Raw genomic sequence first — 26,708 nt, forward strand, 5'->3', positions numbered from 1 at the left:
TCCCTGGTTCAAGTCTGTTCCTTTACTTCAAAATCATGAAAGCAGCTGTTGATAAAGGGCCCTCGGTCTAGGTGCAGTTGTTGGACCACACTGTCCTTCCATTACAGGTCACGCAACAGATACCCCTCATCTGCTTTCCACCAACAATTGTCCATTGCTTTCCTTGAACATTTAGACTTGTTCCTTTTATCAGTGTTATTCTTCCAACACTTTACTGTGGCCTGGTTTGCCACCATGCACTTTGTTACCCCTTGTGTAGTCCACTAGCTCTGGCCAATACAGGTTGTCCCTTAGCCTACAGTTCCTTGAACTATTTTAACTTTGCCCAACACTTGGCTTCTCCTCTCCTACCCTTCTTGGGTTTTCCTTGGCTTTGCCAACACTTGTCTTAAACAATTCACTCAGTGGTATCTCTTACACCACCTTATTTCCATTCATAAGTATACATAACTTGCTTCTGTTTTATGCAGCATTCAAATTGGCTTTCACCTTCAGTTTGTTTGCTTTTCCAAAAGCACTGGTTTCTACATTCCAAAAGTGCTTATGTTATGTTACTTTTCATTTATATAGCGCCTTATGTACCATTGGTATGATCTCAAGGCGTTGGTAGGTTGAACGCCCTCTGGAACCGCAGTTCAAGTCAGTAGAGAGAGAGTCATAAGGTGCGTGTGAGCACCGGATATGTGTGCAGCAGGTGTGGCACTCGTATGATAGCTGCTTCTTAGCGGTAGGTGTGGTGGTTGGGAGATCAGGAGTATGTGTTCGTTCTGGCAGGGTGATACCCAAACTGATTCTGGCTGCGTTAGGCCTGAGGAGAACGCCTAGGCTGGCGGGTGTACAGCCCGTTGTGTTTAGTTAGGATGATGGGGGAGTATGTGGCAGGTGTTGGTATGAGAACAGCTATACCGAATGTGTTGTAGTATCGCTGTGTTCTAGTTGAGTGATGGTGTATAGAAGAGAGTAAGCGTAGTGATGTGATATGGTGGTTTTCAGTAGGTGCTTGAGATCAAATGCACATCTGAACCATTTATTCTATCTGTTTTATTCACTCAGTCTGTTCAGTCGGCTTCGTCTGTTCACACATTTCGCCTGGTTCTTTATTTGGCTTATTAGTCATTCCATTCATTCTATCATTCGATCGTTCATCTATATAAACTGTTTGGCCATCTTCATCCGGTTCTGCCCACTCTATCCGTTCTGCCCACTCTATCCGTTCTGCCCACTCTATCCGTTCTGCCCACTCTATCCGTTCTGCCCACTCTATCCGTTCCATGCACTCCATCCGTTCCATGCACTCCATCCGTTCCATGCACTCCATCCGACCCAGGCATTCCATCTGTCCCATGCACTTCATCCGTCACATGCACTCCATTGGTTCTATGTACTCATCATTTCCATGCACGTTATCCGTTTCATGCATTCCATCCGTTCCATGATCTCCCTCCATTTTATGCACTCCCATCAGTTCTATCCATAACATCTGCTCCATCCGTTCTATCTGCTACATCCGTTCTATCCGCTCCATCCGTACTATCCACTCCATTTGTTCCTATCATTCTATGCGCTCTATCCGTTCCATGCGCTCTATCCGTTCCATGCACTCTATCCGTTCCATGCACTCTATCCGTTCCATGCACTCTATCCGTTCCATGCACTCGATCTCTTCCATGCACTCGCTGTGTTCCATGCACTCCGTCCGTTGCATGCACTCATCTCTTCCGTGCACTCCATCTGTTTCATGTACTTTTAAAAATTTTCCAGTCTTTTGGTATCTAAGAGTGCATATTTCAAGCCCCGGTATGAGTGTTTCCCTTGTATCACTCACCGGATGCGTACGACAGCTCCCTTTTGGCTTTTCGTCTGCTCCTCGCACTGCGGTCTTGCTTCTCGTGTCCCCGCTCTTTCACCACACAGACCGAAAAGAGCACTGCTGGCTTTCTTGGTGTTCTGTGTCCGCTGCAGTGTTTTGGTGCCCACAGCTCCTACTGTGTGCAACCAGCGGGGAGGGTTGTCGGGCCTTGTGGTAGGCCTCTTCCACACTGTCCCTCTATCGTGCCCGACACTGCTCTCTGCTCCCACTCCTCTAGCTCTCCAGCCAGCTTCTCTCCGGCTCGTGTCGGCTACCCGTCTCTGCGTTCCTTTCTGTGTGCTCTCTTGCTGTGAAGCCAGGCTTCTTATACCTATTGACATTGTCAAAGAACCACAGGTGTGGGTCATTTAGTTCAATTGCCTGACCTTCATGAAACTTATTAACTGGACATGTCTGGTTATTCCAGCGGTATACTTCTCCAGCATTGGATCTTTCATGGATTCACATGCTTAGAATATTCCCCGTCGACAGACTGGGAACCCTCAGTAAGCTTATAAAGCCTTTTCCCGTAGGAAAACATTTGACACTTTTGTGTCCTATCTGTCGTTTTGGGCCGCGCACGCACGCCCCACTAGGACGTAGTGGTATAAATGCCCCGCCCCCGCGGCTCCCTTCAGATTTCAACCGTCTCCAAAGTGGGAACACCTTGTGTATTTTCTACTTGGTTAGGTTGTGCTGTTGCGGTTTTTTCTCCTAATGTTGGGGAAAGCACTGTTCCGCCCGTGCGCTACGTGCGGTCTAAAGGTGGTCTACGAGGGGGATGGACATATGGACTGCATTTACTGTCTGCACCCTCATCACTCGGCTGACAAGTGCGACATATGTAAGGGCTTCTCCCAGAAGATTCTTAAGGATCGGAGTCGCACACTTGTTGCATGGTTGAACGACAGAGTGGGGGCATACCTGCCTTCGGAAGTGGGCTCCACACGCAGCGCGGCCTCGGTGTCAAAATCTTCAGGGGCCCCGCGCCGCTCAAGTCATCGGAACCCCCGGTAAAGAAATCGCGACCGGTGGACAAGGAATCGTCGGTAGGCCATTCCAGAGACTCTTCTTCGAAGAAGGCCTCTTCGTCCTCATCTTCAGCGAGGAAAGACAAAGATAAATCTAAATCCTCCTTGGGCGATCGTCATAGATCGACCTTGAGTCGAGAGACCGAGAAATGCAGATCGAGTTCAGAAAAGGCGGGAGCAACGCACAAGCCTGCGCGACCACCACCGTCGTCGACGGTTGGGCAGTCGTCAACTACTTCTCTGCCGCTGACGCAGTTGACATCAACCGTTCCTGGATTGCAGGCGTCGACGACGGGGCCGACTATTGCTTCGTCGACGGATATCCCGCAAGAGGCTTGGCATCCAGAGGTCTACGACCCAATTTTGCCGGACACTCTTCTACAGCAGGAGGCCTTGTCGGTGTCCTCGGGAGACGAGGGTGAAAGGATAGCTGCCCCTGCAGACCTGGGGTTACAAATTACCACACCTTTCCCCGGGAGCATTCCGGGTTCTACCCCCCTGCTCAATCCGCAATCGTTTTTATCATTGGAGGTTTTGTCCACGCTGCAAATGCTGCCGAAGACACTGGATGACAGACTGCCACAAACAACTCCGGCCAGGTTGGTCGTCGACGACCCGGGCCCGTCTCGCCGCCCTCCACCTTCAACCTCTGCGGCAGAGCCTCCGGAGGCAAATCTCCCGGCCCCACGCCGCGAGGAATGGGAACTGTTGGATTCGGAAACGGGCAGCAGAGCGTCATCGGTGGTCTCCCTTTCCCCCTCCAGGGATCTGACCTGGGAGTCCGATGCAGAATTGGAAACCCTGAGGAGCCCGGCTCAGCCGTCTCCCCCAGACGATATCGGGTCATTCCACAACATGATGGCCAGGGCTTGCCAAGAATTTGGCCTGGCCCAAGAAGAAGAAAAGAAGGACTGTTTTCTTTTCGCCCACATGGGTAAAAGGAGGAGGTCGGTGTTTTCCGTGCCCATCCTGGATCATGTGTGGAAGGAAGGTCCATGCGTCACCCTTTCTCAGAGCCAGCGATGAAGGGTCGCCTAGATAAAAAATTCAAAGCCCCGGACTCTACTCCCAAGTGCCTTTCCTCACAACCAACACCTGACTCTGTGGTATCGGCGGCGGCAGCGAGAAAGGCAAGGGCTCAACACAAGTGTACGACCCCCCCCCCCCCGAAAGTGATGCTAGACGCCAGGATGCGTTCGGCAAAAAAGTCCTGTCGCTAGGTGCTACCACAGTGAAGGCGGCCAATTCTCTCGCCATAGTTGCTAGATATGACAGGGAGATGTGGCATCGGTTGGTGCCCATACTCGAACACCTTCCGGATGAACATCGAAAAGCAGCTATGTTGCTGGTCAGGGAAGGTGAGGAGGCTTCAAATCACGCCATTAACATCGCGGTAGACCTTGCGGAGTCGGGGTTTAAGCAGGTGAACAACGGCGTAGTTCTCCGACCACAGGCATGACTAAAATGCACCAACTTCCGACCGGAGGTGCAGTACAAGGTACTGGATATGCCTTTTGAAGGAGACCTCCTCTTCGGCGAGAAGGTCGACGAAGCCCTGAAGGGCATGAAGGAGGACTCGGACACGGCGCGTTTCTTGGGGGCCCTCCAGAGTGGTCGGAGTTTCCAGTCTTTTCATCCCTTCAGAGGAGCATCGGGGAATTCCAGATTTTCAGCATCGAGGGACAGACCCTTCGGTAGGCCAGAATATTCCTCTCAGGGATACATACGAGCTTCGCAAGCGGCTAAACGTCGCCGGGACTACCAAGCACCCAAGAAGAGAGCAGGTTACTCGTCGACGAGGGATAAACAGAGTAAGGACCAGCAATGATGGGCATCGGAACGTTCTGGGGGGCAGAGTATCATGTTACATCAACAAATGGGAGCTAATAACAGATCAATGGGTGTTGGACACTGTAAAATACGGTCATTTCCTGCAATTCAAGAGCAACCCTCTGCATATTCCACCGGCGTGTGTAGCTCACTCCCATCTGAGCGTGTTGCTGCAGGAAGTAGCACTTCTGCTACAAAAAGGGGCTATAGAACTGGTCCCGTCGTCACAAAGGGGTCAAGGGGTTTATTCCTGATACTTTGTGGTGAAAAAGCCAAATGGAAAGTGGTGTCCCATCCTAGACCTGCGTGAACTGAACAAGTCGCTGAAAAACGTAATGTTCAAGATGCTCACGCTCCAGGAGGTGATCAGGTCAGTTCAAGAAGGGGATTTTCTGGCGTCTCTGGACCTGCAGGACGCGTACTTCCACATACCAATGTGTCGGCGACACAAGAAGTACCTACGGTTTGTGGTAGGACGGACTCACTACCAGTTCACAGTTCTTCCCTTTGGACTGAAATCTTCCCCCAGAACGTTCACGAAATGCCTGGCTCCGGTGGCAGCCTGGCTGAGAAGGCAAGGCCACCATGTATACCTGTATCTCGACGACTGGTTGGTGAGGGGGTCCTCCCCGGCGTCGACGCACAGGAGTCTACAGGACACCATGAGCCTCTTGCAACGATTGGGGTTTGTGATGAACTTCGAAAAATCCTCGCTAAGGCCGTCCAAAAGCTTGGTGTTTCTGGGTGCACAGTTCGAGACCCAGTTGGGGTTAGTCAGACCATCCCTCGACAGGATCACCAGGCTCAGTCGATTGGCAAGTCAGTTGAAAATCAATTCCAGGCTGTCGGTGAGAAAATATACATCAATCCTGGAGCTATGGCATCCTGCATTCCTCTGGTGCCCAACTGCCGCCTTTTCATGAGGCCAGTGCAACAGTTTTTGGCGGACCGTTGGACGCAGGCTCAGGGCCTCTGGTCAGACAGGCTGATCGTCGACGACGACGAGCTCCTATCAACTCTTCGGTGGTGGAAGAGAGTTCAGAATATTTCCAAAGGGGTACCCCTACAGGAGCCGGAGTTCCGATTCACCGTGGTGACGGACGCGTCCCTAACTGGCTGGGGAGCGCACATGGGCACCCTGCAGACATAAGGCCGTTTGTCTCAGGAGGAATCTCTCCTGCACATCAACGTTCTGGAATTGAGAGTGGTCCGCTGGGCCCTTAGGGCGTTCCTGCCTCACATCAAGGGATCCACAGTGAGAGTTCTGACGGGCAACACCACAGCAATGTTTTACTTAAGGAAGCAAGGCGGCACGTGATCCAGAACCCTCCATCGAGGCTCAAAGTGTGGCACTGGGCTCTAATCCATCGTAGCTCATCACCTGCCAGGAGTGATGAACGAGCAGGCGGACTCGCTGAGCAGAAATATGGACAAGATTCACGAGTGGGAAATGGACACCGATCAATTGTCGAAGGTCTTCGAAAAATGGGGGCGACCTCAGCTGGATCTCTTCGCCACAAAGGCGAACAAGAAGTGCGGGATGTACGCCAGCAGGTGGCCACAGGAAGATTTGGTGGGAGAAGCGTTTTCCTTCCCGTGGACGGGCAAGTTCCTCTACGCCTTCCCTCCGTTCCCCCTGATACGTAGAACTCTGCATTGGATACGCAGATACAGGTGCCGAGTCATCTTGATATCGCCGTGTTGGCTGAGGCAACCATGGTTTTCCGACCTGCTTCATCTGTCAGCGGATCGCCCGATAACGTTCCCGAAGGTGTCCAACCTCTTGTCCCGGGACGAAGGAACGGTGTGGGACCACAACCCGAGCAGCCTCAACCTCACAGCTTGGCACCTGACTTTTTAGAATTTGTTGCCTTGAACATTCCCTCGGACTGTCGGAAGATGTTACAGGCTGCACGGGCCCCGTCCACCAACAAGTTTTACAGGTGTAAGTGGAGGAGATTCTGTACGTGGTGCCAAGGACAGGCAGGAGTGGAACCTCTGAGGGTTACTCCGGAACAGCTTCTCCCGTATCTACTACATTTGGTGAAGAGTGGTTTGTCTTTTTCATCACTAAAGGTTCACCTGGCGGCCATCTCTAGGTTCACAAGTGGGAGGAAATCAACGCCCTTGTTTAGTGACAGGTTAGTGAAACACTTCATGAGAGGTTTATTCCGGACGTTTCCCCCGGTTAAGCAGTTTCCACCGACGTGGAGCCTTAACATGGTACTTGCAGGGTTAATGAAACCACCCTTTGAGCCGATGGCCACGTCGTCGATGAAGTTTTTATCATGTAAAGTGGCTTTTCTAATGGCCATAACATCGGCTAGACGGATCTCAGAGTTACAGGCATTGGTCATAGATCCTCCATATCTCAGATTTTTCAAAGACAAAGTGATCTTGTCAACGAGTCCTCGTTTCATCCCGAAAGTTCCTACGACTTATCATAAACATTCATCCATTGTCCTGCCCACCTTCTTCGCGACTCCCTCATCAGCTGCGGAAAAGGTCTTGCATACCCTGGATGTCAGGAGAGCTCTAAAATTTTACCTTCATCGAACTCAACAACTTCGATCTACGCAGCAACTCTTCGTTGCATATGGGCCTTTGGCAAAAGGGAAGGCAATTTCAAAACAAGGACTGGCCCGATGGGTCTCGTCGACGATTGCCTTCTGTCACTCAAAAGCGGGAAAACCGCTACAAGGACGTCCAAGAGCTCACTCGACCAGGGCGACTTCGTCGTCGACGGATTTGTGGGCGGGGTTCCACTGACAGACATTTGCAGGGCGGCAGCATGGTCAGTGCCCCATACATTCACCCGCCACTACTGTGCAGTACTGTCGCATGTTGTTAGTTTTGAATCTTATGTGATTATGATTCGCCTTTTGCAGGATGGGGTGGGTGCTGGATTGCATTTACACCTCCTCCATTGTTTCAAGTTCACTGCTGTGCATTCTATTCTAAGCATGTAAATCCATGAAAGGTCCAATGCTGGAGAAGGGAATAGTTTCTTACCTGTAACTCCATTTCTCCAGAATTGGTATCTTTCATGGATTCACATGCGCCCTCCGGCCTCCCCAAAATGCAATCATCTTGTAATTTGTGTTTAACCCCGTTCCACTTTGGAGGGGTCGAAATCTGAAGGGAGCCGCGGGGGCAGGGTATTTATACCACTAGGTCCTAGTGGGGTGTGCGTGCGCGGCCCAAAACGACGTAGATAGGACACAAAAGTGTCGAACGTTTTCCAACGGGAAAAGGCTTTATAAGCTTACCGAGGGTTCCCAGTCTGTCGACGGGGAATATTCTAAGCATGTGAATCCATGAAAGATACCAATGCTGGAGAAATGGAGTTACAGGTAAGAAACTATTCCCTTCCATGACCCTCTTCTTCGTCTCAGTACCAAAGTAGTGTTTGGGGAGGCTTGAAAAGGAAGTGTGCATTAGTCGGCTCTGTCTTCTACTAGTCTTGGTACTTGGCTGATGTGTGTCTGCATTAACATCATACAGTGAATATGGGTTTCTCTCACCTAAATTAGGATGTGTCCTCCTAGTTGGTCTCTTACTTGTCCCAGCGTCGAGGTGATAGTTTTGGGGGACATGTCGGAAGGAAGAGAAGGGAAAGGGCTGACTTTAGCTTATGAAGGCATGACGGATAGAAGGTTTGTTGTCGCAACTAAAGACGTCCCACTCCCAAATTTCCCTCCACCCAAGTAATCCTCCCTTGAAACCCCCCACCCCCCTGCTGGGTCAGGATCCAAAAGTGATGGCCTTTCCCTGCCCACCTGAGAGGAGGATTCTGGGGGAAAAGTGAGGATGCCCTCAGGTTCCTCACGGTAGTCATTGAGGATTTACAATGAAACTGTTATTTTTAGCAAATGTTCAGTGTGGTTATAATTTAATTGCCATCCATTTATGTACTGGAATTAAATCTGTTATTCTTTACATTGCAATTCATTGTTAATACTCATTTGAAACCTTTCTCCTTTTCAACTGCCCTAACAAGACTGACATTTTGAGTTGGCTCTGGTGTGTCTAGAAACTATAGGTTTGAATACATACATAGCTTAAGTGATGCTTTAACCTACTTGGCAGACTATTTAATTCAGGTCCTTTTTTGTACATGATAGATTATCTCCTAACTGAGTTTTCATTCTTACTTGAATGTCCTTTCTCTCTGTCCTTTGCAGTATATGAACAAATTAAGTTATAATGGTTTAATGTATTTTGATTACTTATAACTTTCTGTGATGCATGCCGGGTAGCATGTTTGTTGGCATTTACTTTGGTTTGCTTTCCTGTTGCTATTTAATTGGCAGACAATGCGAGGAAAATCAAACAATTGGAGGAGGAGCTTTTAGAAGATCTAATGTCTCTCCGGCACAAACAGGTGATCCACCCTGCTCTGCAGGAAGGTAAGATGCGAACTGTAAATGTCTGTTATTCTGTGATAAGTTTGTGTCCTATATTTCAGTGTTGTGACAAGGTCATGGGACTGACCAGTTACATTGGCACAGCGACCCCTCTCAACCTGGGGTGAGGGCCTACCCATAGCATAGCCAGAGCCAGACCTACCCAAGGGGTGCTGAGGAGTTCAGAGGAACGCCAGTTACTGACCCCCCCCAGCAGGTTTGATGTCATGTTTGCTGATTATTACCACTGTCTCTGTCCTTGTGAAAAGTACTGTTTACCTTAGCCATATCTCTCAAATGTTTTAGATTGTCCCACAGAACCATGGGGATCAGAGCAGCCCGTTCTCCCGATGCTAGACCCAGAGACTACAGCTACCATCATGCAGCATACTCCTGATACGTGTCAACCCCTGGGAGCAGCACTTTCCGGCTAGAGTGTTTCCATTGCAGTAATTTTGACGCAGCTGTTTTCACTCTCGTGTTTTCACCACAGCCGCTTTGGCGGTGGACATTTTTTTTTTTTTACAAATCGGTGTAGTGTTTGTGTAGGGGTTTTGGTGGTGGGCTATAGTTGGGAGGTTGGCAGGGGGAATGCATTCACTCGCCACACCCAGCATTAAAAAAATAAAAATAAACGGCTGGGTTGATAACACAATGGTGAAAACAGCCGCAGCGAAAATTGCAGCCATGAAAACACATGAATCTGCACCTTCCATAGACCAAAAGTAAGGGCTGAAGACTTTGGGTCCCAACAGAGGTTACGATTATGCCACTGTAAGCAGCAGGAGAGGATAAACCTTGAATAGGAAAGGACTACATGTACTGCAAAGCACCTGCGTCGAATGGCCTAAACCTGTCCCAGACTAGAAGGGGCTCAATGGTTGCTCTGATGTTTAGTGGACATTTCACACCCATTAAGAAACCAAATGGGAGACCAAACACTTGCCAAAGGGTCCCCAATCTTGGCCATAAGCGAACAGTGCCGCTGGAGCTTGAACCAGCAGAGAGCTACACAGTAGAAGTGCAGAGTGGAGAACTGTGATGAATCCCGAGATGTCGTCGCTTCTCCCAGAGGGGCGTCATTGGACGCCCCTTTCCATGACCCAAGGGAGGTGAGGTCGCTACCTGATAGTTCCCCCGGGGGTGGTACTCTGCGGAAGGATTTCATCGGGAGAATCTCCCTCTCTGGGGATCAAGAAGAACATCTCGGGTGAGCGTGGTATTCTGACCCCACACCCACCTCGCATGCATCCTCCTATCCCTTATATCCCACCTCCCATGCATCCTCCTATCCCTTATATCCCATCTCCCATGCATCCTCATATTCCTTATCTCGCGCCTCCACGTTACACACGTCCATGTATGTCTGAGAGCTACACACCTATTGAGACGAGGAAGAGTAGGGATGCCCTGATGGAAGCTTCCTTAGCAAGTACTGGGATGACAAGGAGGAGGAAGTGCAGCGCGACCAAGAGTCCTCAGGAGAACTTAAATGGGCAGGCTAGTTGTTGTTACCCATTCATTGTAAAAAGAAAAGGACTTAACCGGTTGTCCGACCCTGCCGGGGGGATCCTCGAGTCTGGAGGATGTTCAGCCTGGAAGAGAGAGGTTTTATTACTATGACTGCTGTAAACTCTAATAATTTGTATTTTGTATTTATTTAGATTCATATAGTGCTTTAAGCCAAAGCACTTTACATGCGGAACAAGCAATTACAACAAGCAATACATAACATTGAATCAAACCAGAAAACAGTATAGGGAACAATTTACATTATTGGTGAGGTTCAGTGCATATGGAGGGGGACTGAAGTGAGTGAGGAGGGTTAGAAGGTGAAGGACGAGGAGGAGGATTCCGTGGAGAAAGAGGAAGCTGGAAGATGCTGAGCGGGGGGGGGGGGGGGAGTGAATGGAAGAGGTAGGATTTTAGAGAGGTGCGAAATGAGGGGTGAGGGGTGATAATTAAAGGTTATAGCACTAACCTGGACAGATGCAGCAAGAGATGAGTTGAGAATCCTCCTGGTCGCCCTGCACCGTCCCGCTAAGTATAGCTAGGAAGGGACAGGATTTCCAGGGAAACCCTCTGGGTAATAAAACCCTGCGAAACCTCTGGCACTGGAATCTCAATGATTCAGACGTCTTGGTCAGCCGATGCTTGAAGGGCCGCGTCTGTCTAGATGATGTCTTCAATGGGCAGAGGGAGTCCGGAAACTGTAACAAGAAGAACGTGGGTTACAGGAGTCCCTTCCTAGGCATGAGCCAGTTAGATATAAGATTACCTTGAATTCCTTTTGGAGAGAGTGGAGGTTCCTGTAGTAATTACTTCAATGTTAGCTAAAGGGTGAGGGCAAGATTCAGCACGTAGAGGATTGGCAACTTTCTGCAGGGCAGTTGCTGCGGAACACTGTAATGTTAAAGAGAGCCGTTCTGTGCGGTAAGGGTTGAATCGGGATAAAGGCAATGCTGTCTGTGCTGTGAGTGAGGGAGGGCTTTCAATGCTCCGAGCGGAAGGTGAGACGACACCAGAGAGTTGCCAGAACTATGAAGTCTACAGAGAGTTGCTGGGAAGCACGTGAGCTGTGTGAGATATCAGGCAGGATGAAGCGCATTCCAATCGGAGTAGCTACGCGAAGAGCTACTGCTAGTGGCTCTGTTTGAGTACTGGCTGCTCCAGGAGTCAGAGTCCAATGCACACAGTGAGCCTGGAAGACTGAAGCAAGTCTCACACTGCTAACTGCTATCTTGGGGGGGTGGGGGGACGAGATAGCACAGCAACATGCTTCCAGCGCTTCCACAAAGACCATCGGCAGCCCTGTCCTATGACAGAGGTTTCTGCTGACCGGTGTGTGTGCGAAGAAGCAGAGGTGTCCCCCATCTGGTCCACCATACCTGGGCAGACCAAGGAACTGGAAAAGCAGAGGTCCAGATGCAAGCAGTAACCCAACCGGGCGGTTGTGGCAAGATGCTTAATCTGCCCAGAGAGAAGCTCTGCAGAGACGCTGCAGACACAGCGGGCGCAGCACAAGAACGTGAGAAGCCGAACAAGATGCCGGAGGAGCACGCAACTGACAGAGAAGAAACATGGGCTGTCTGGATTGAGAAGAGGGGCAAGAGAAACCTCTGGGACACAGATATACATAGAGAGAATAACTTTAATAATTGCCCATATTATAATACCGAACAGGCGAGTGAACCAGGTCTGCCCAGACGAAGCCCTAAAGAATCCCGGGTCTCACCAACAAGTTTATATATGAGAGAGGCCAGGGAAAAGTAGACATTCCCCCTGACATTGTGAACTGTGCAGTAAATCCAAGAAGGCAAAGGGAGTCATCCCCCTGGTGTTGTGAAAGTGAAAGCCCAGACAGCGTGAGAACATAGTAAAGGAAGGCCAGGGAAAGAGGCATTCCCCCTGGTGTTGTGTGGGGAAAAACACTGAGAGACAAAATCAGAGGAAGGGAGCCAGTCTCCTGGTAATGAGTTTACAAGGAGGATCAAACCAACCAGTGATCCAGGGGAAGGGAGCCATTCCCCATGGAGGGAGGAAATAATGAACTTTTGATGCAAAGCCAGCAATCCTTTGTTTTGAAGTACTGAAGTCGGGGGAAGGGAGTCCTTCCCCCTGGTGAGACTTGCAAATAGAATTGTGCCATCCAGTCCAGAAGGAGGGAGTCATTCTCCTGGACCAAGAACATTGGAACAACTTTAATTTAGTTATATGTGTAAGGGACAGAGCGGCAGATGTTTGAGATAGGACAGTGGACTCTTTTTAGTTGCAACAACATCCTGACAAATCCATTAACACTTTAGTTGAGGCAGGAAAACCCTTCATAGATCTAAGGAAAGGTAGATTGTCTCTTTATTTTTATCATATATAAGTTGATAGCAATCAGCATTCCACCGCCTGTGTCAGTCTCCTCCTTCTGCACACTTACATATGGTGTTTAGGAGTGGGATCTGACATAGGTGACACAAACTAAGATACCCCATGTTATGAACACTTCCTCCAAGGAAGCATTTCCTAATTTAGTATTGGCTGAAAATAACTTGACCCTGACCTTTTGATCGCTTGGCTGATAAAACCCCTTTTAACTTCTCCTTGCCAGAAAGCTCTGGGAATGACAAGAGGTCAGAAGAGATTCAAAAGCCAACACCAGAATCCCCTTCCTTAGAGGGTGCCTACTCTACTTCCATTGGGTCAGACACCTCTGAATATCTAGAGGCATGAGACGAGGGAGAGTCTTATGACCCAGAAGGGTGGGAGACCACATCAAGAACCTCTCGAGATTCTGGACCCAAAAACGTAATCTTCCCTCTGTTAGGTTTGGAAGCTCGGGAAGGGGCTGAAAAATCGGTCCCAGGGAATGCGGATGAACTTGTAGACAAAGACCCTAAAACATTCTCCTACTCGGTCAGACCTTTTTCAAGAGGGAGAAGAATTGACACTGGGAGAAAAAACAATGCCCCCTTTACTCCTACGTCCCGTCCCCTTTCCTCTATACTTGTGGGACGTTCCATCCTTCGGGACGGGACCGGAGCACTTTTGCCAAAAAGTATCAAACATTGTTTTTTTGTCCTTTTATTTTTATGCTGGGCCACCGCACATGGCCCATGCACACATTCTAAGCTCAACTATACCATAGGGTGATATTATTCACCTTTCTAAGTTCAGCTATACCATAGTGTGAGATTAGTCACAGTTTTAGATTCAACTATACTATATGGTGAGATTATTCAGTTTCTAATTCGACTATACCACAGGGTCGGATTATTTACAATTTCTCAATTCACCTATACTACAATGTGAGACTATTCTGACAAACTGACAAACCGGACCTGGTCTTTATCACGGAAACCTGGTTCTCAGACAACTTCGCCCCGATCGCCAACAAAGCCTTCCCCCCAGACTACTCCCTCATCCCACTGAACCGTCCCTCTAGAGGAGGAGGAATAGCAATCGCCTTCAAGTCTCACTTCTACGCCTCAATCATCGACAACCAGCCCTCCATTCCTTCCTGCGAATCACTACTCGTAAAACTCTCCCTCCCCCCCCTTCGTTCTCCCACAGCTTCCTAATAATCTACAGACCCCCTGGCTACGATAGACAATTCTCAAACAACTTCTGCGACTCTATTGCCACCCTCAAACTAAACCATCCCAACCTCACCCTTCTAGGAGATTTCAACATATGGCTTGACATTCTCACCAACCCTATGACACACTCTCTGGTTGACGGCCTAGACGCGATTAACCTCCAACCCCACATAAACGGCACGACTCACTATAAAAGAAACACACTTGATGCCATTTTCAGCTCCCACAACCCGATACATCTAAACCCCCACCCCTACATCTGGGCCGATCACGTCATTGTTTCTTCCGCCATTCGCTCACCCAACCCGCTCCCCTTACCTAAACCTCTGAATCTACGCAAATGCTGGAAGAAACTAATAATCCTTCCTGACCTAGCCGACGCACTCCTTCAGTCTCCTCCCCCTACCAGCCTAATCAATAAACAACTATCCCCCAACGCCTTTGACGCATGGCTCAACACCTCACTAATGCGGCTCACACCCTCTTGCAAACCATCAGCCCGCCATGGCCTATTCCCTAGATGGTACACACCTGAACTGAAGACCACTAAATAACTATATAAATCCCTAGAATGCAAATGGCGGAAAGACAAAACCTTCCTGAGCAGATTGACTTTCATCAGTACAAGGCTGAAATCCGGAAAGCAAAAAAAGCCCATTATAACTCCCGAATCCTAAACTGTAAAAACCCCAGCAAAGAACTTCACAAAATCATCACCGAATTCACCAAATCATCATGCATCACCACCCTCCGACCCCCCTCACAATCGCTGTGCGACTCACTCTCTCTCAACTTTTACACCACAGCCCTCGAAAGAACAAATGCTCTAACCAACAAACTAGCTCTCTTACATCCACCAGGCAATCCACCCTCCATACCAGCCAACCCACCGCCTGCGACCACTATCCAACCAACATTCGACTCATTCAGTCCAATATCACCTGACCAATTTCTAAAAGTTCTCTCTGCCAGCAAACCATCCGGCTCTCCGCTGGACCCTTGCCCAGCCACAACCCTCAAAGAAATGTTCACATCTACCTGCGCAGGAGAACATGCAAGAACAATCATAAATGACTCCCTTTCCTCAGGAATTTTTCCCGACGCATTCACAATGGTTCATGTCAAACCGCTTATAAAAAAAGCTTCCCTCGACCCTCTCGAGCCCAAAAACTACTGCCCAATCTCAAACACCAGATTCCTTGCTGAACTCATTGATCGAACCGCCTACTCCCAACTAAATACCTCTGTCGAAGCCAACAATCTCCTAGACCCCGCTCAATCAGGTTTCAGAGCACGACATGGAACCGAAAGCACCCTAACCTCAATCTGGGATGACCTTAAAAACACGGCAGATTCTGCGGGATGCGCCGCATTAATCCTCCTTGACCTATCCACCGCCTTCGACACAATCAACCACTCCATACTCCCTGGGAATTCGTGGAACCGCTCGCAAGTGGATAGCATCCTTCCTCAATAATAGGAACCAAATAACCCTACTCTCCAGCTACTCCTCCCAAGCCCGACCTGTCGACACTTGAGTTCCACAAGGAGCATGCCTATCAGCCTTCCTGTTTAACCTCTTCATGGCCACCCTCCTACAAATAATTTGTTCGCACAACATCCTGTGCTACAACTTCGCCAATGACACTCATCTAATTCTAAAACACCTGAACTCAAAACCCAACAGCCGACCTGACCTCGCTTCCTGCCTCCTCGACATAGATCTCTGGATGACCACAAAGCACCTCTTGCTAAACCCCTCCAAAACCGAAATCATGATATGTGGCAACACTGAACTTCTTCCACACCCACTACTCTGGCCATCTACCATGGACAACTCGCCGACACCCTCTAATTCAGTAAAAAACCTTGGATGCACCCTAGACTCAGACCTAACCCTCTCGCGCTGAGTCAACAACGTCTCAAAGTCCTGCCACTACCACCTTAAAACTCTTAGGCACATTTTTCCATACCTCTCCTTTCCCAGCAGACTCTCTGCGGTCCAATCAATTGGTATCTCAAGACTGGACTATGCTAACCCCCTCTACCTCGGAGTGCATGCATACCAACTAACTAAACTACAAAGAGCACAAAACGCTGCTGCCAAACTGCTACTAGCACTTGGCCCAAGAGACCACATCTCCCCAGCCCTCAAAACTCTGCGCTGGCTTCCGGTTGCCCGAAGGGTGACCTTAAACCTTATGCATTTCTCACCGAGCACTGCATAAAACCGGACCTCAATATCTGCAAGACAAACTAAAACCCTGTCACCCTGCACGCACTCTAAGATCAAGCTCAGCCGGCCTCCTAGTCATACCAAAAACAAACTCAGTCAGGTTAGGTGGATCATCATTCTCCGCTTTGGCCCCCACTCTTTGGAACGCACTCCCACCCCATATCCGACTCACTGAGGACCTCATGTCTTTCCGCAAATTACTGAAAACATGGCTCTTCCCCTAAAACCGACCCCTAACTCAAACTAGATAACAGCAACTCAATGACATTAGCCCAAAATGCTAGATCATAAATAACAATCCAGCATCATTATCCGATCAAGAAATAAAAAAATAATAACCTCTATGGTAAACTAAAATGGACAAACAAAATAGAATGAGTAAAAAGGATCAAAGCAGTGAAGTGGATAAAATGAATAAGTTATATGAGAGCAGTAAAGTGGTTGAAATTAATGAAATCGATGAAATAAATGTAATGGACATGAGGATCAAAGTGGACGAGAGGAATAAAGTGGATAACAGCAATTCAACTAGCCCAAACTACCAGATCATAAATAACAATAACATAAATAACACTTTAACATCAAGATCCACGCGAGAAATCGAAACTAATAACCACTAATGTAAACTAAAAAGGACAAACCGAATAGAATGAGTAAAGTGGATCAAAGCAGTGAAGTGGATAAAAAGAATACATTGTAAGAATGCAGTAAAGTGGATGAAATTAATGTAATGGATGAAATAGATGTAATGGACGAGAAGAACAAAATGGAGGAAAGGAATAAAGTGGAGAGGATGGAAAGATGAATACATGATACGGATGAGTGCACAGAGTACACGGAACTGGTAGAGTGCATGAAACAGATAGATGGCATGGAATGTAAGGGTGCATGACATAAATGGAACTAATAGAATAGACGATTCAAGTGCATGAGACCGGCATAGTGCATAGGACAGATGGAGAACATGGGACGGATCGAGTGCATGCGACAAGTGACATGAGTTGAACCGATAATGCATGATGAATGTATGAAGAGAGTGGAGCAAATGATGTCGGTGGAGCGGATGAAGTGCATAGAGCGGATGAGAGCGTAAAGCGGATGAGTGCAGAATGAATGAGATTGTGGAGCAGATGAGAGCGTAGAGCGGATGTAGGGTGTAATGCGGATGATAGCGTGGAGCGGATGTAGGGTGTTGAGCAGATGTAGGGTGTTGAGCAGATGTAGGGTGTTGAGCAGATGTAGGGTCTGAGCGGGTGTAGAGTGTTGTTAAGAGGGATTTCTGAACTCTGACCTGGAGAGGCAGAGGTTCAGAAGGCCAACCTAGTTTCTTGGAACAGGGTAACCTCTGGACAAGCCAGACCAATCAGGGTAGCTATGGCAGGCGGTCAAGACTAAGGGCCTCATTACGACCCGGGCGGTAAGGGATTACCGGTACTAAGGGCACTGGTGCCGGTAATCCCTTACCGCCCAATTCCGAGGTCCCTTTGCGGGTCCTCCCTTAACGGCTGGTTTTACCAGCCGTGAAGGACGGGACCCGCAAAGGGACCTTGGAGGTAATTACGATACCGCAATTTGCGGTACAGTAATTACCGCCTTCCCCATTTCCATTGAGCCTTATGGGGGCAAAAATGGGAATGGGGAAGGGCCAATGGTGAATTGGGAATTACCGCCCCGCCAACCTTGGAATGGGGCGGTTATTCCGCCATTCACCATGGCGGAATCGGTAAGGTATCGGCGTCAACCATGGCGCTAATAGCGCCATGGTTAACGCCCGGGTCGTAATGAGGCCCCAAGTCTCAAGAGGGGTGAGGGTGACTGAAAGACCTCAATGAGCACACAAAGCAAGGACACTTACAAATTACTCCAGACGGGTGTTATATTAAAAATATAGACACATATATTACAAGGCCTTTGTAATATAGACCATAGCAAAGAATCACAATAATACTAAAGTAAACCAACACATCACAATCAACACGATATATATACAAGACCAGAGGGGTCTAACGGATTAAGAAGCACAAAATATGTAGCCCACCTATATGGGTAGGAAAACAGGCAGTGCAAGTAATCTTTAGACCCAGTTCCACATCAAGAATACACCTAACTTAGAGGCAGTGCAAGCCCTACGAAGAGAGGAGCCTTATGCTCAATAGTACATGCACGCGCTTGTGCCAATGGACAAAATAGGGTCTCTTCAAGGGTCACTAGCAGCTCAGGAAGGTGGATAAGGTCGATGAAGAGCAAGTCCCCACTATTCAAGCAGGACCTCCACTTGGGGGCAGAGGCAGGTTGAGAGTGCGGGATGGAGTCGCTATTTTGCAATAGCTGTGGAAAGGAAAGGGGCCCTCGGGGGGCTACGTCGTGCAAAAATATGGGCTCCTGAGCTCGGGCCACTGGTTGGGGTATGGACTTTCTCTTTCTCTCTTTCTCTCTCTCTCTCTCTCTCTCTCTTTCTCTCTCTCTTTCTCTCTCTTCGGTTCCCGAGAGCGTTCAACCTAACAGCGCCTTGAGATCATACCAATGGTACATAAGGCGCTATATAAATGCAAAATAACATAACGTAACACACGGTCGTCGCTAGATGCATTTGCATCATAGGGAATTTTTATTTTTATTCCCTTTTGTCCTTCCTTCCTGCTCCGGTTCCACGGTCATCTAGTCCTCCGTCTATGCCGGAGCGTCTGGGATTCGTGTCCGATTCTTCATGCAAATGTCGTTTCGCGAGGGTGGATCCCCACCCTCTTTGCTTGGAGTGTTGCGGGGATTCATGCTTTTATTGCAATTCCCTCTCCATCCGGGCACTCCAATGTTGTCTTCTTCGGTGGGAGGAAGTGTTTCAGCATGTTCCTCCACCTCATTTTCTTCTTTTCATCGATGAAAAGAAGAAACGCCTAGTAAGTTCTTTACTTTTTAGGGTGCCGCGGCCAGGGGACTTCTTCCCGGGGTCTTCCAAGACCGGGAGGGGCTCGAGTAGCTCTGTCATCAGAGATTCCCCTGAGGTGCCTCACAAGGGGCCTAATAGGTGCACCAGAGTGGTCTCCGAGGGTTCCAGCAACAGACCTGCCAAAATCAAACACGGTTTAGAGGTTCACCGTTTAAGTGGTAAACTTCAGCCCAGTTCTTCTGCGGCTCTGGATAACGGAGTTTGCTCTTAGGTGTCTAGTTCTAGAGCTTTCCACACGGATAGCGGGGTACGCCCTGCGGTCTCCATTTCTGGAGCTTTCCACACCAAGTCACGACTCGCTCCTTGTGTGGGAGCTATTGTCTTGGGTTGAAACCCAAGGTTCCTCTGCTAATTCCAGCACCAACAGAATCGAGAGATCCTTTCTGAAGGTCTTGTTGGTGAGGTATGTTCCTCAGCCGTCCAACGCTCACGGTCTTGGTGGTACCGGTTCTGTCGAGGCGGGCAAAGAGGTCAGTCACGGACCACAGGTCTTCCAGTACTGGCTCTGCCGAGGTTCCTCCACTGGAGGCTAATTCTGGGGCAGTTTCTAAGATGTCCAGTAAACATCCGAGACCTGCCAGCACCGGCTTAGCCGAGGATCCTTGTGTGAAGGCTAAAGCGTTACTCAAGTCCCTTGTCTCCCATGAGGAGACAATTGCCTCATCTCTGCATGTGACGCAGTTCTTCTCAGGTGTCGACAAAATGGCGGCCCAACCTCCATGGTCCATGGCGGCCATTTTCGATACCTCTCTTACACCAAAGTTCAAGACGCCTGGTGCTGGGAGCATTTCTTTTGGGGCTGAGCAGCCTTTTCCATGTTATGTGGAAAACAGAAACCTGTACCGCCCTTCATTTGACTGGCGTGCTGGGGCACCTATGCCTCATACAGTCTTCCTCCCTCCTGTTTCCCCACCACTGATCTATATGGATCTGGCCGCTGGTGGGCCCTCCAGGCATCCATCCTCCTTGCGTTCATGGGGGTATGCCCCTCACAAGCGGCCTCTGCCTGTTCCAGCGCCAAAACCTTTGGCTGAGGATGCGTTTTTTGGGAAGTTTCAGATGCTCATGCACTCTGACCCCATGAGGGCGTATTTCAAAGGTCTTTTCAGGGAAATGTGTCCTGAACCCTCCTGTTCCACCTTCTACCCCAGCTGTTCCTACGCAGGTTCCGGTGGTGCAACCTCCTCCACCGCTTCCTATTGAACCTCCTCCACCACTCCTGCTGTCTCCTATAGAGAAGACACCAGCAGAAGAGGATAACACCTTAAAACCTGAGGCGGTTCGCCTGGTGGACCAGTCTGCTGTTCCTGCTTTGCTGGATGAGCCTCAAGCGGATCAGGATAGCGATGAGCAGCCCCGCTCTGTAAGAGCATTCCATGACCCAGTCCTGGATATGATGGCCCTCCTTGATATTCCAGTACCTAAGGCCCCCACTCCACAGGAGGGGGTGCTTTCTGGAGCCTTTACCCTATCACCTCAGGAGTGCACCGGCATGTTCCTCCAGAAGGACGTCTTGGCCGAGGCCCGTAAGGTCTGGGATAAACCCCATACCGGCTCCACCTCAACAAGAGGATTGATGCTTGATACAAGCTTCACGCCTCTGAGGAGATGGCCTTATCTGCGTGTTTGCTCCCTTCCTCAACGGTGGTGTCAGCAGCCACCCTCCAGTCGAAGCCAGCCTCTGCATCTTCCACGGCAGCAGCCCAAATCCTTTCCAAAGAGGATAAGCTTCTGGATGCCTTGGGCAAGAAAGTCTTTGACAATTCGGCGCTCCAACTTCATCAAGCTAACACCAAGCTCATCCTGGCAGCAGCAAATCTGAGGCTGTGGAAAGAGCTAGCCGATTTCCAGGAGTGTATTCCTGCGGATAGGCTAGATGACTTTAAAGCCGGTTTATCGGACGCCAAAGTGTTGGCACAGGATCTACTGGAAGCTGCGGCACACCACGTGGATACCTCGGCTCGAGGTCTTATGGTCGGGATTGACATCTCCCGCCCGGCGTGGCTCCACGTGACAAAGTTCTCAAAGGAAGTGCAAGACAAAGTACTGCACCTTCCTTTTGATGGCAAGGAATTGTTCGATTCTTCTACAGACGAGGAACTTCCAAAGAGGAAAGCGAGTACCCAAACCGCCAAATCTTTATCGGTCCTGGTGAAAGCTCCAGCTAAGGCCCCTTTTACACAGAGGTCAGGGTCCCAAACTCCTTCTCTGGATTCAGGGGGTTTCAGGATCGCTGTGCGTGCCGAACTGAAGCTCCGGTTGGCGGGCCCCCCCGAAAACAACAACGGCAAGGTGGTTGGTTTTCCTCTCAGCTGTCAGCCTCCTCTCCAGGGACAGGTAGTCTCCCTGCAGACAAATCCTCAAAATGATATTTTTGTCGGTCGCATGAGACTCCGGTGGAAGGACGAATCTTGTCTCATCTGGAGGTGTGGCATCACCGAAGACCGGTGGGTTTTGTCCATCGCTTGGGCGGGCTTTCGTTTGCTCCTCCGCCCTACCCTACAACCCTTCCTTGCAGCAGACTGGGTCGCCCTCACTCAGAGCCGAGGTACAGAAACTTCTAGACCTCAGAGCGGTAGAACCTGTTCCCCTCAGGGAGCAAGAGGAGGGCTACTACTCCCGTCTTTTCAGTGCCCAAACCCAACCAGGCTGGCCTGCGCACTATCCTCCATCTTTCCCAGTTCAATCTCTTCACGAAGAGAAATTCAAAATGATCAAGCCCTGCCAAATAAAGTCCTCTTCGGAAGGGCGATGGACTGTGTGGTGGACCTCCAGGAGGCTTGCATGTACATTCTGATTTGGAGCCCGCATCGGAAATATCTGTGGTTCTCCGTGTGAGCGGAACACTTTCAATTTCAAGTACTCCCTTTTGCTCTCAGCTCGACGAGGCGCACCAGAGACTCCTCCGAGGGCCCCCGCAGCGGGTCTGCTAAAACCAGATCTTCCAAGGTTCCCCGTTTGGGGGCTAAGGTTGAGCCCAGTTCTTCTGTGGCTTTGGATACCAGGGTTCGCCCTGAGACTTCCGCATCTGGAGCTAACTGTACCGAGTCTCGGCTCAAGGCCCCTCTCGAGGTGTCTAGATGTACCAGGGTTTAACCTGAGGTTCCTCTTCTTGGGGCTAAATCAGACACCAACAGAATTGAGGGCCCCTCATCGAGGGTCTTGGCTGTAAATTCTATCCCTCAGCCTTTCCACGCGCATGGCTGTGGTGATACCAGTTCTCTTGAGGGGGCAAAAGAAGGCGGTCACGCACCATAGGCCATCCAGTACCGGCTCTGCTGAGGATCCTCCACTAGAGGCTAATTCTGGGGCAGTCCCTTACGTGTCGAGTGAACACCCTAGATCTGCCAGTACCGCCTCTACCGAGGTCCCTTATTTCAAAGCTAAGATGGCACACAAGGCCCCTGACTCCCATGAGGAGATTATTGCCTCACTTGCTCCTGTGACGCAGTTCGCCCCAGGCGTAGACAAAATGGCAGCCCAAACTCTGTGGAACACAGCAGCCATTTTGATTACCTCCCTTACAGCAGCAGTGTAGTTCGTGTACGCACGGACAATTCAGTGACGATATTTTACATCAACAAGCAGGGCGAAACCAAGTCCCCTCTTTGTGGATCTTGACATACAAATTTGGGACTGGGCCATCCAGCACAATGTTTGGCTCCAGGCTGTAAACATCCCGGGTCACATCAATGTGGCCGCAGATTCACTCAGTCGGCAGCCGGCAGCAGTACGAGTCGGAGATGAACAGCAATGTCGTCTCCATCATTTTCCATCAATGGGGCACTCCAGGGTGGACCTCTTTGCAACTTCTTCGAACAAGAAATTGCTTCTTTAGGCGTTCAGAGCCGAGCTCGGAGCATCCTCCTGGGAGGACGCCCTTGTGATCTCGTGGGACAACATGAAAGCTTATGCTTTTCCTTCATTGCCTCTGATCCATTGGTTGCTCTGCAGGAGCACATTGAACTGCACTCTCCTGTTCAAGTCTCCTTGGTGGCCAGCAGGATTCTGGTTTTCGTAACTACAGCATCTGTCAGAATTTCACCTGTTCAGATTGCCACAGATTCCCGACCTGCTTCACCAGAGCATTCACCAGATGTGGCAACCCTCCCCACAATCGTTCAGCTTGGCGGCCTGGTGGCCGAGTTCAGATCGTTAACACAGTTCGATCTGTCCGAAGACAATGTGTGCATTATCAAAGCGGCCAGGAACCCTTCTACGAGGGCTCAGTACAGGAGCAAATGGCTCCGGTTTTGCCACTGGTGTTTAGCTAAACAGCCTAATCCCAGGCAAGCTTCGGTCGACACTGTTCAATCTTTTGCGTCTCATCTGGCTGCTTCTGGCATCCATGTTCTGTTATGCAGAACTTACTTATCCGCTATTGCGGCCTACCTGTCCATGGACAGCTAGCTGTTCCTTTTCATTGACTAATGCAGTCATCAAAAGCCATTTTGCGGGTCTCTTTATCTCTTCCCGTCGAGTTGCACCCCTCATCCAAAATGGGATTTCAGTGTGGTCCTCGCCGCGTTATGCCATAAGCCATTTGAACCCATGGCTACTACCGATCTTAAGTACCTTTCTTGGAAGGTTGCTTTTCTGATCGCAATAACATCAGGGAGGCGAGTAAGTGAGCTCCAAGCTCTTTCCTGGGAACATCCGTCCCTCACTTTCCACAGGGATAAGGTTGTGCTTCGCACTCATCTTTCCTTCCTGCCTAAGGTGGTTACCGATATTCATTTTAACCATTCAATCTCCTTGCCTGTGTTCTTTCCTAACCTGGCGTCTGATGCCGAGAGAGTTTTACACAACTTGGATGCAGGCGAGCCCTTAAGTTTTACCTCGATAGAACGAGTGAACTCAGAAGCTCCTCACAACTCTTTCTCACATTCAGAGACCCGAAGGGGAAACTAGCTTCCAAAGCAACTATTCCCTGCTGGAGTGCCTCAGGTTTTTCAGAAGCCTATAGCATTCAAGGCCTTCAACCACCGAAGAGCATCCATGCACATCTAGTCTGTGGCAAAGTGACTGCTGTTGCCTTCCAAAGTATGTCCCTTGGGAGTACATGGCTTTGTGGGCCTCCCCATCGGCTTTACCTGAGCTCCAGGGCTGATGCCCAATTTGGCCAGGCTGTTCTTCAGAGTAAGGTTTTTTCCATCCACCCGTACTACCTATGGTGTGTGCTTGGGAATCTCCCACTAGTATGGAGAAAAGGGGACGGGACGTAGGAGTATAACAAAGTTACTCACCGTAGTAACTATCTTACTCCTAGTCCATAGTCCCCTTTCCTCCATACGCCTACCCGCCATCCCTTCTAATAAGTATCCTCTATTATTGCTTAAATGGTCTCAGACCGCGCAATAGAAAAGGACTGAAGGTCGCTGCACGGGGCGGAGCTTAGGAGAGAGGGGTTACGGCTACGTGTGTTGGCCCTGTGTAAAAATAAAAGCAGGACAAAAATAGAAGTTTTGATGCTTTTTAACAAAAGTGCTCCGTTCCTGTCCCAAAGGATGCACTGCCCCACAAGTTTGGAGGAAAGGGGACTATGGAATAAGAGTAAGGTAGTCACTACGGTGAGTAACTTTACTAGTCATTGCCACAAAACTCCCAGTGAAACCTCAGATGGGTCAGAGCGTGATCCTGAAGACGAGGGACACTCGGATTGGGAAGAGACTTCTTCCAAAGCATCTAGGGACTCTGAGTCTGAAAGAGAAGAGGGTATCTACTAAACAATCCACATAGAAAATATGAATCGTACAGAAGCCCTGTCAGACCTAAGACATCAAGAGGGTCTAGAAAAAAATGGGTTTGCCCAACAGAGACCCGTACTTCAGATGGTATCCTACAGCCTGACCAAGAGGGAGCGGATCGTGGACATTTTTTCTTACATTTTGAAAGATTAGTTAGGCAGTTCCATTGGAGTGAGGAAATCGAAACCTGTTTCCTCGCACCTTTGTTACGTGGAGAGTTACATACATTCTACCAGACTCTCAACTCTCTTGGGACAACTTCTTTCAATGATATTAAACATGGTTTACTACATATGGTGGGGAAAACTGATCGTTTTCATAGACATAAATGTAGGGAAATTAAATTGGGCCCAAATGAAACACCACCAGGATTTGAACCTGCATCCTTCAGATCACACGCAGATTGCAACCGTGAGCAATTGACCTGCTGAGCTATCTTACTGGCATCTTAAAGACACTTAAAACTGCTATCTTGGTCTGAGAGTGGTATTGATGACTTATCACAGTGAACAGCAGTGCTCTTGACCGATGTGAGAAACTCATGGTGACAACAAGTAAGATAGACACAAGTGATCACAGTTCAAGGGTGTTTATTGAGCAATGAATTCCTTATGCAAGGTGGAAAAATGCCTTTTCTAGACCTAAATCTAAGATGGGAGCAAGCGTTGACCATCAAATGTAAAATAAGGCAGTCCTAGCGGCGGCGTCAAAATAAGAAGAGTCTATACTAAGAAACCTATTGCCAACCTCACAACTAATACAAAAAAGGGTGTGGGATAGTTCTCAAGAAAAGAAAGAAGTGTTATAATATGTCAAGATGCGGTATCCTGGGTCTCCCTTCCCCACTTTTTGGACACAGGGAAAGATGGGAGCTTGGAGCACAGCACAGTACAGTCTCGGGCCGACTCAGCCCGAGGCGACTGTTTCCTTAGAAAAGCCTCTTGCCTTCAGGGCCTTAAGTGTTCAGTTAACAAAACAAAAAGTTCCTTTAACAATTAAGTTTGTTTCCAATATTCACTGGGTCATAGATTCACCCGTGTCCCCTCTTCGGGGCGCGGACCATTCTTGACTTCATACTCACTTTACTCTCAAGTGTTGCGGGATTCACTTCCCTTGCTTTGCCTCGATGTGGGATTCACTTTCCTTCCTTTCTCTCAATGTGGGATTCACGTCCCTTGCTTTCCAAGTGCTTGTAGATTAAAGTCTTTCGATTGTACAGGGATTTTGCTTGACCCTCTGTTTGACCACTTTGACCTATTTCGCTGGCCCTCTTACGGCCTTCTGGTATTTTGTTTCTCTCAAATGGGACTCGAGCAGATTCTCTTGAATTAGCACCTCCGTGGTGCTGGTTTCCCTTTACAGCTGGTCTCCCCTTTCACCTTTTTTCAGTTCATTCAAAGTTTGTTAAACTTGGTTCAAATTTGCCACTTCTCATTCAGCACAGCCCAGTTCTTATCGATTCTCCCCTTGACTCACCAGCTGTGATGAACCGCTTGGATTTTGCCTCTCTTGAATGAAGGCCGGTACCACGGGTGCGGGAGCTTCCCTCGCTCCTGATTAACGGCATAGGTT

The 26,708-nt window shown here is 49.2% G+C and overlaps 1 protein-coding gene across 3 annotated transcripts in view; it reads left to right on the plus strand.

Annotated features, from left to right (window-relative positions):
• MGA (MAX dimerization protein MGA) overlaps window positions 1-26,708 on the plus strand; it is an 872,134-nt gene that overhangs the window by 260,845 nt on the left and 584,581 nt on the right. For all 3 annotated transcript variants that reach the window (XM_069638800.1, XM_069638798.1, XM_069638799.1), the window contains exon 5: window positions 9,024-9,119. In XM_069638800.1, coding sequence (XP_069494901.1) covers window positions 9,024-9,119 — 96 coding nt within the window. The remainder of the gene's footprint in view (window positions 1-9,023; window positions 9,120-26,708) is intronic.

This window comes from Ambystoma mexicanum, chromosome 14 (assembly GCF_040938575.1).
Source record: "Ambystoma mexicanum isolate Mex_15411 chromosome 14, UKY_AmexF1_1, whole genome shotgun sequence".
NCBI classification, from domain to species: Eukaryota; Metazoa; Chordata; class Amphibia; order Caudata; family Ambystomatidae; genus Ambystoma; species Ambystoma mexicanum.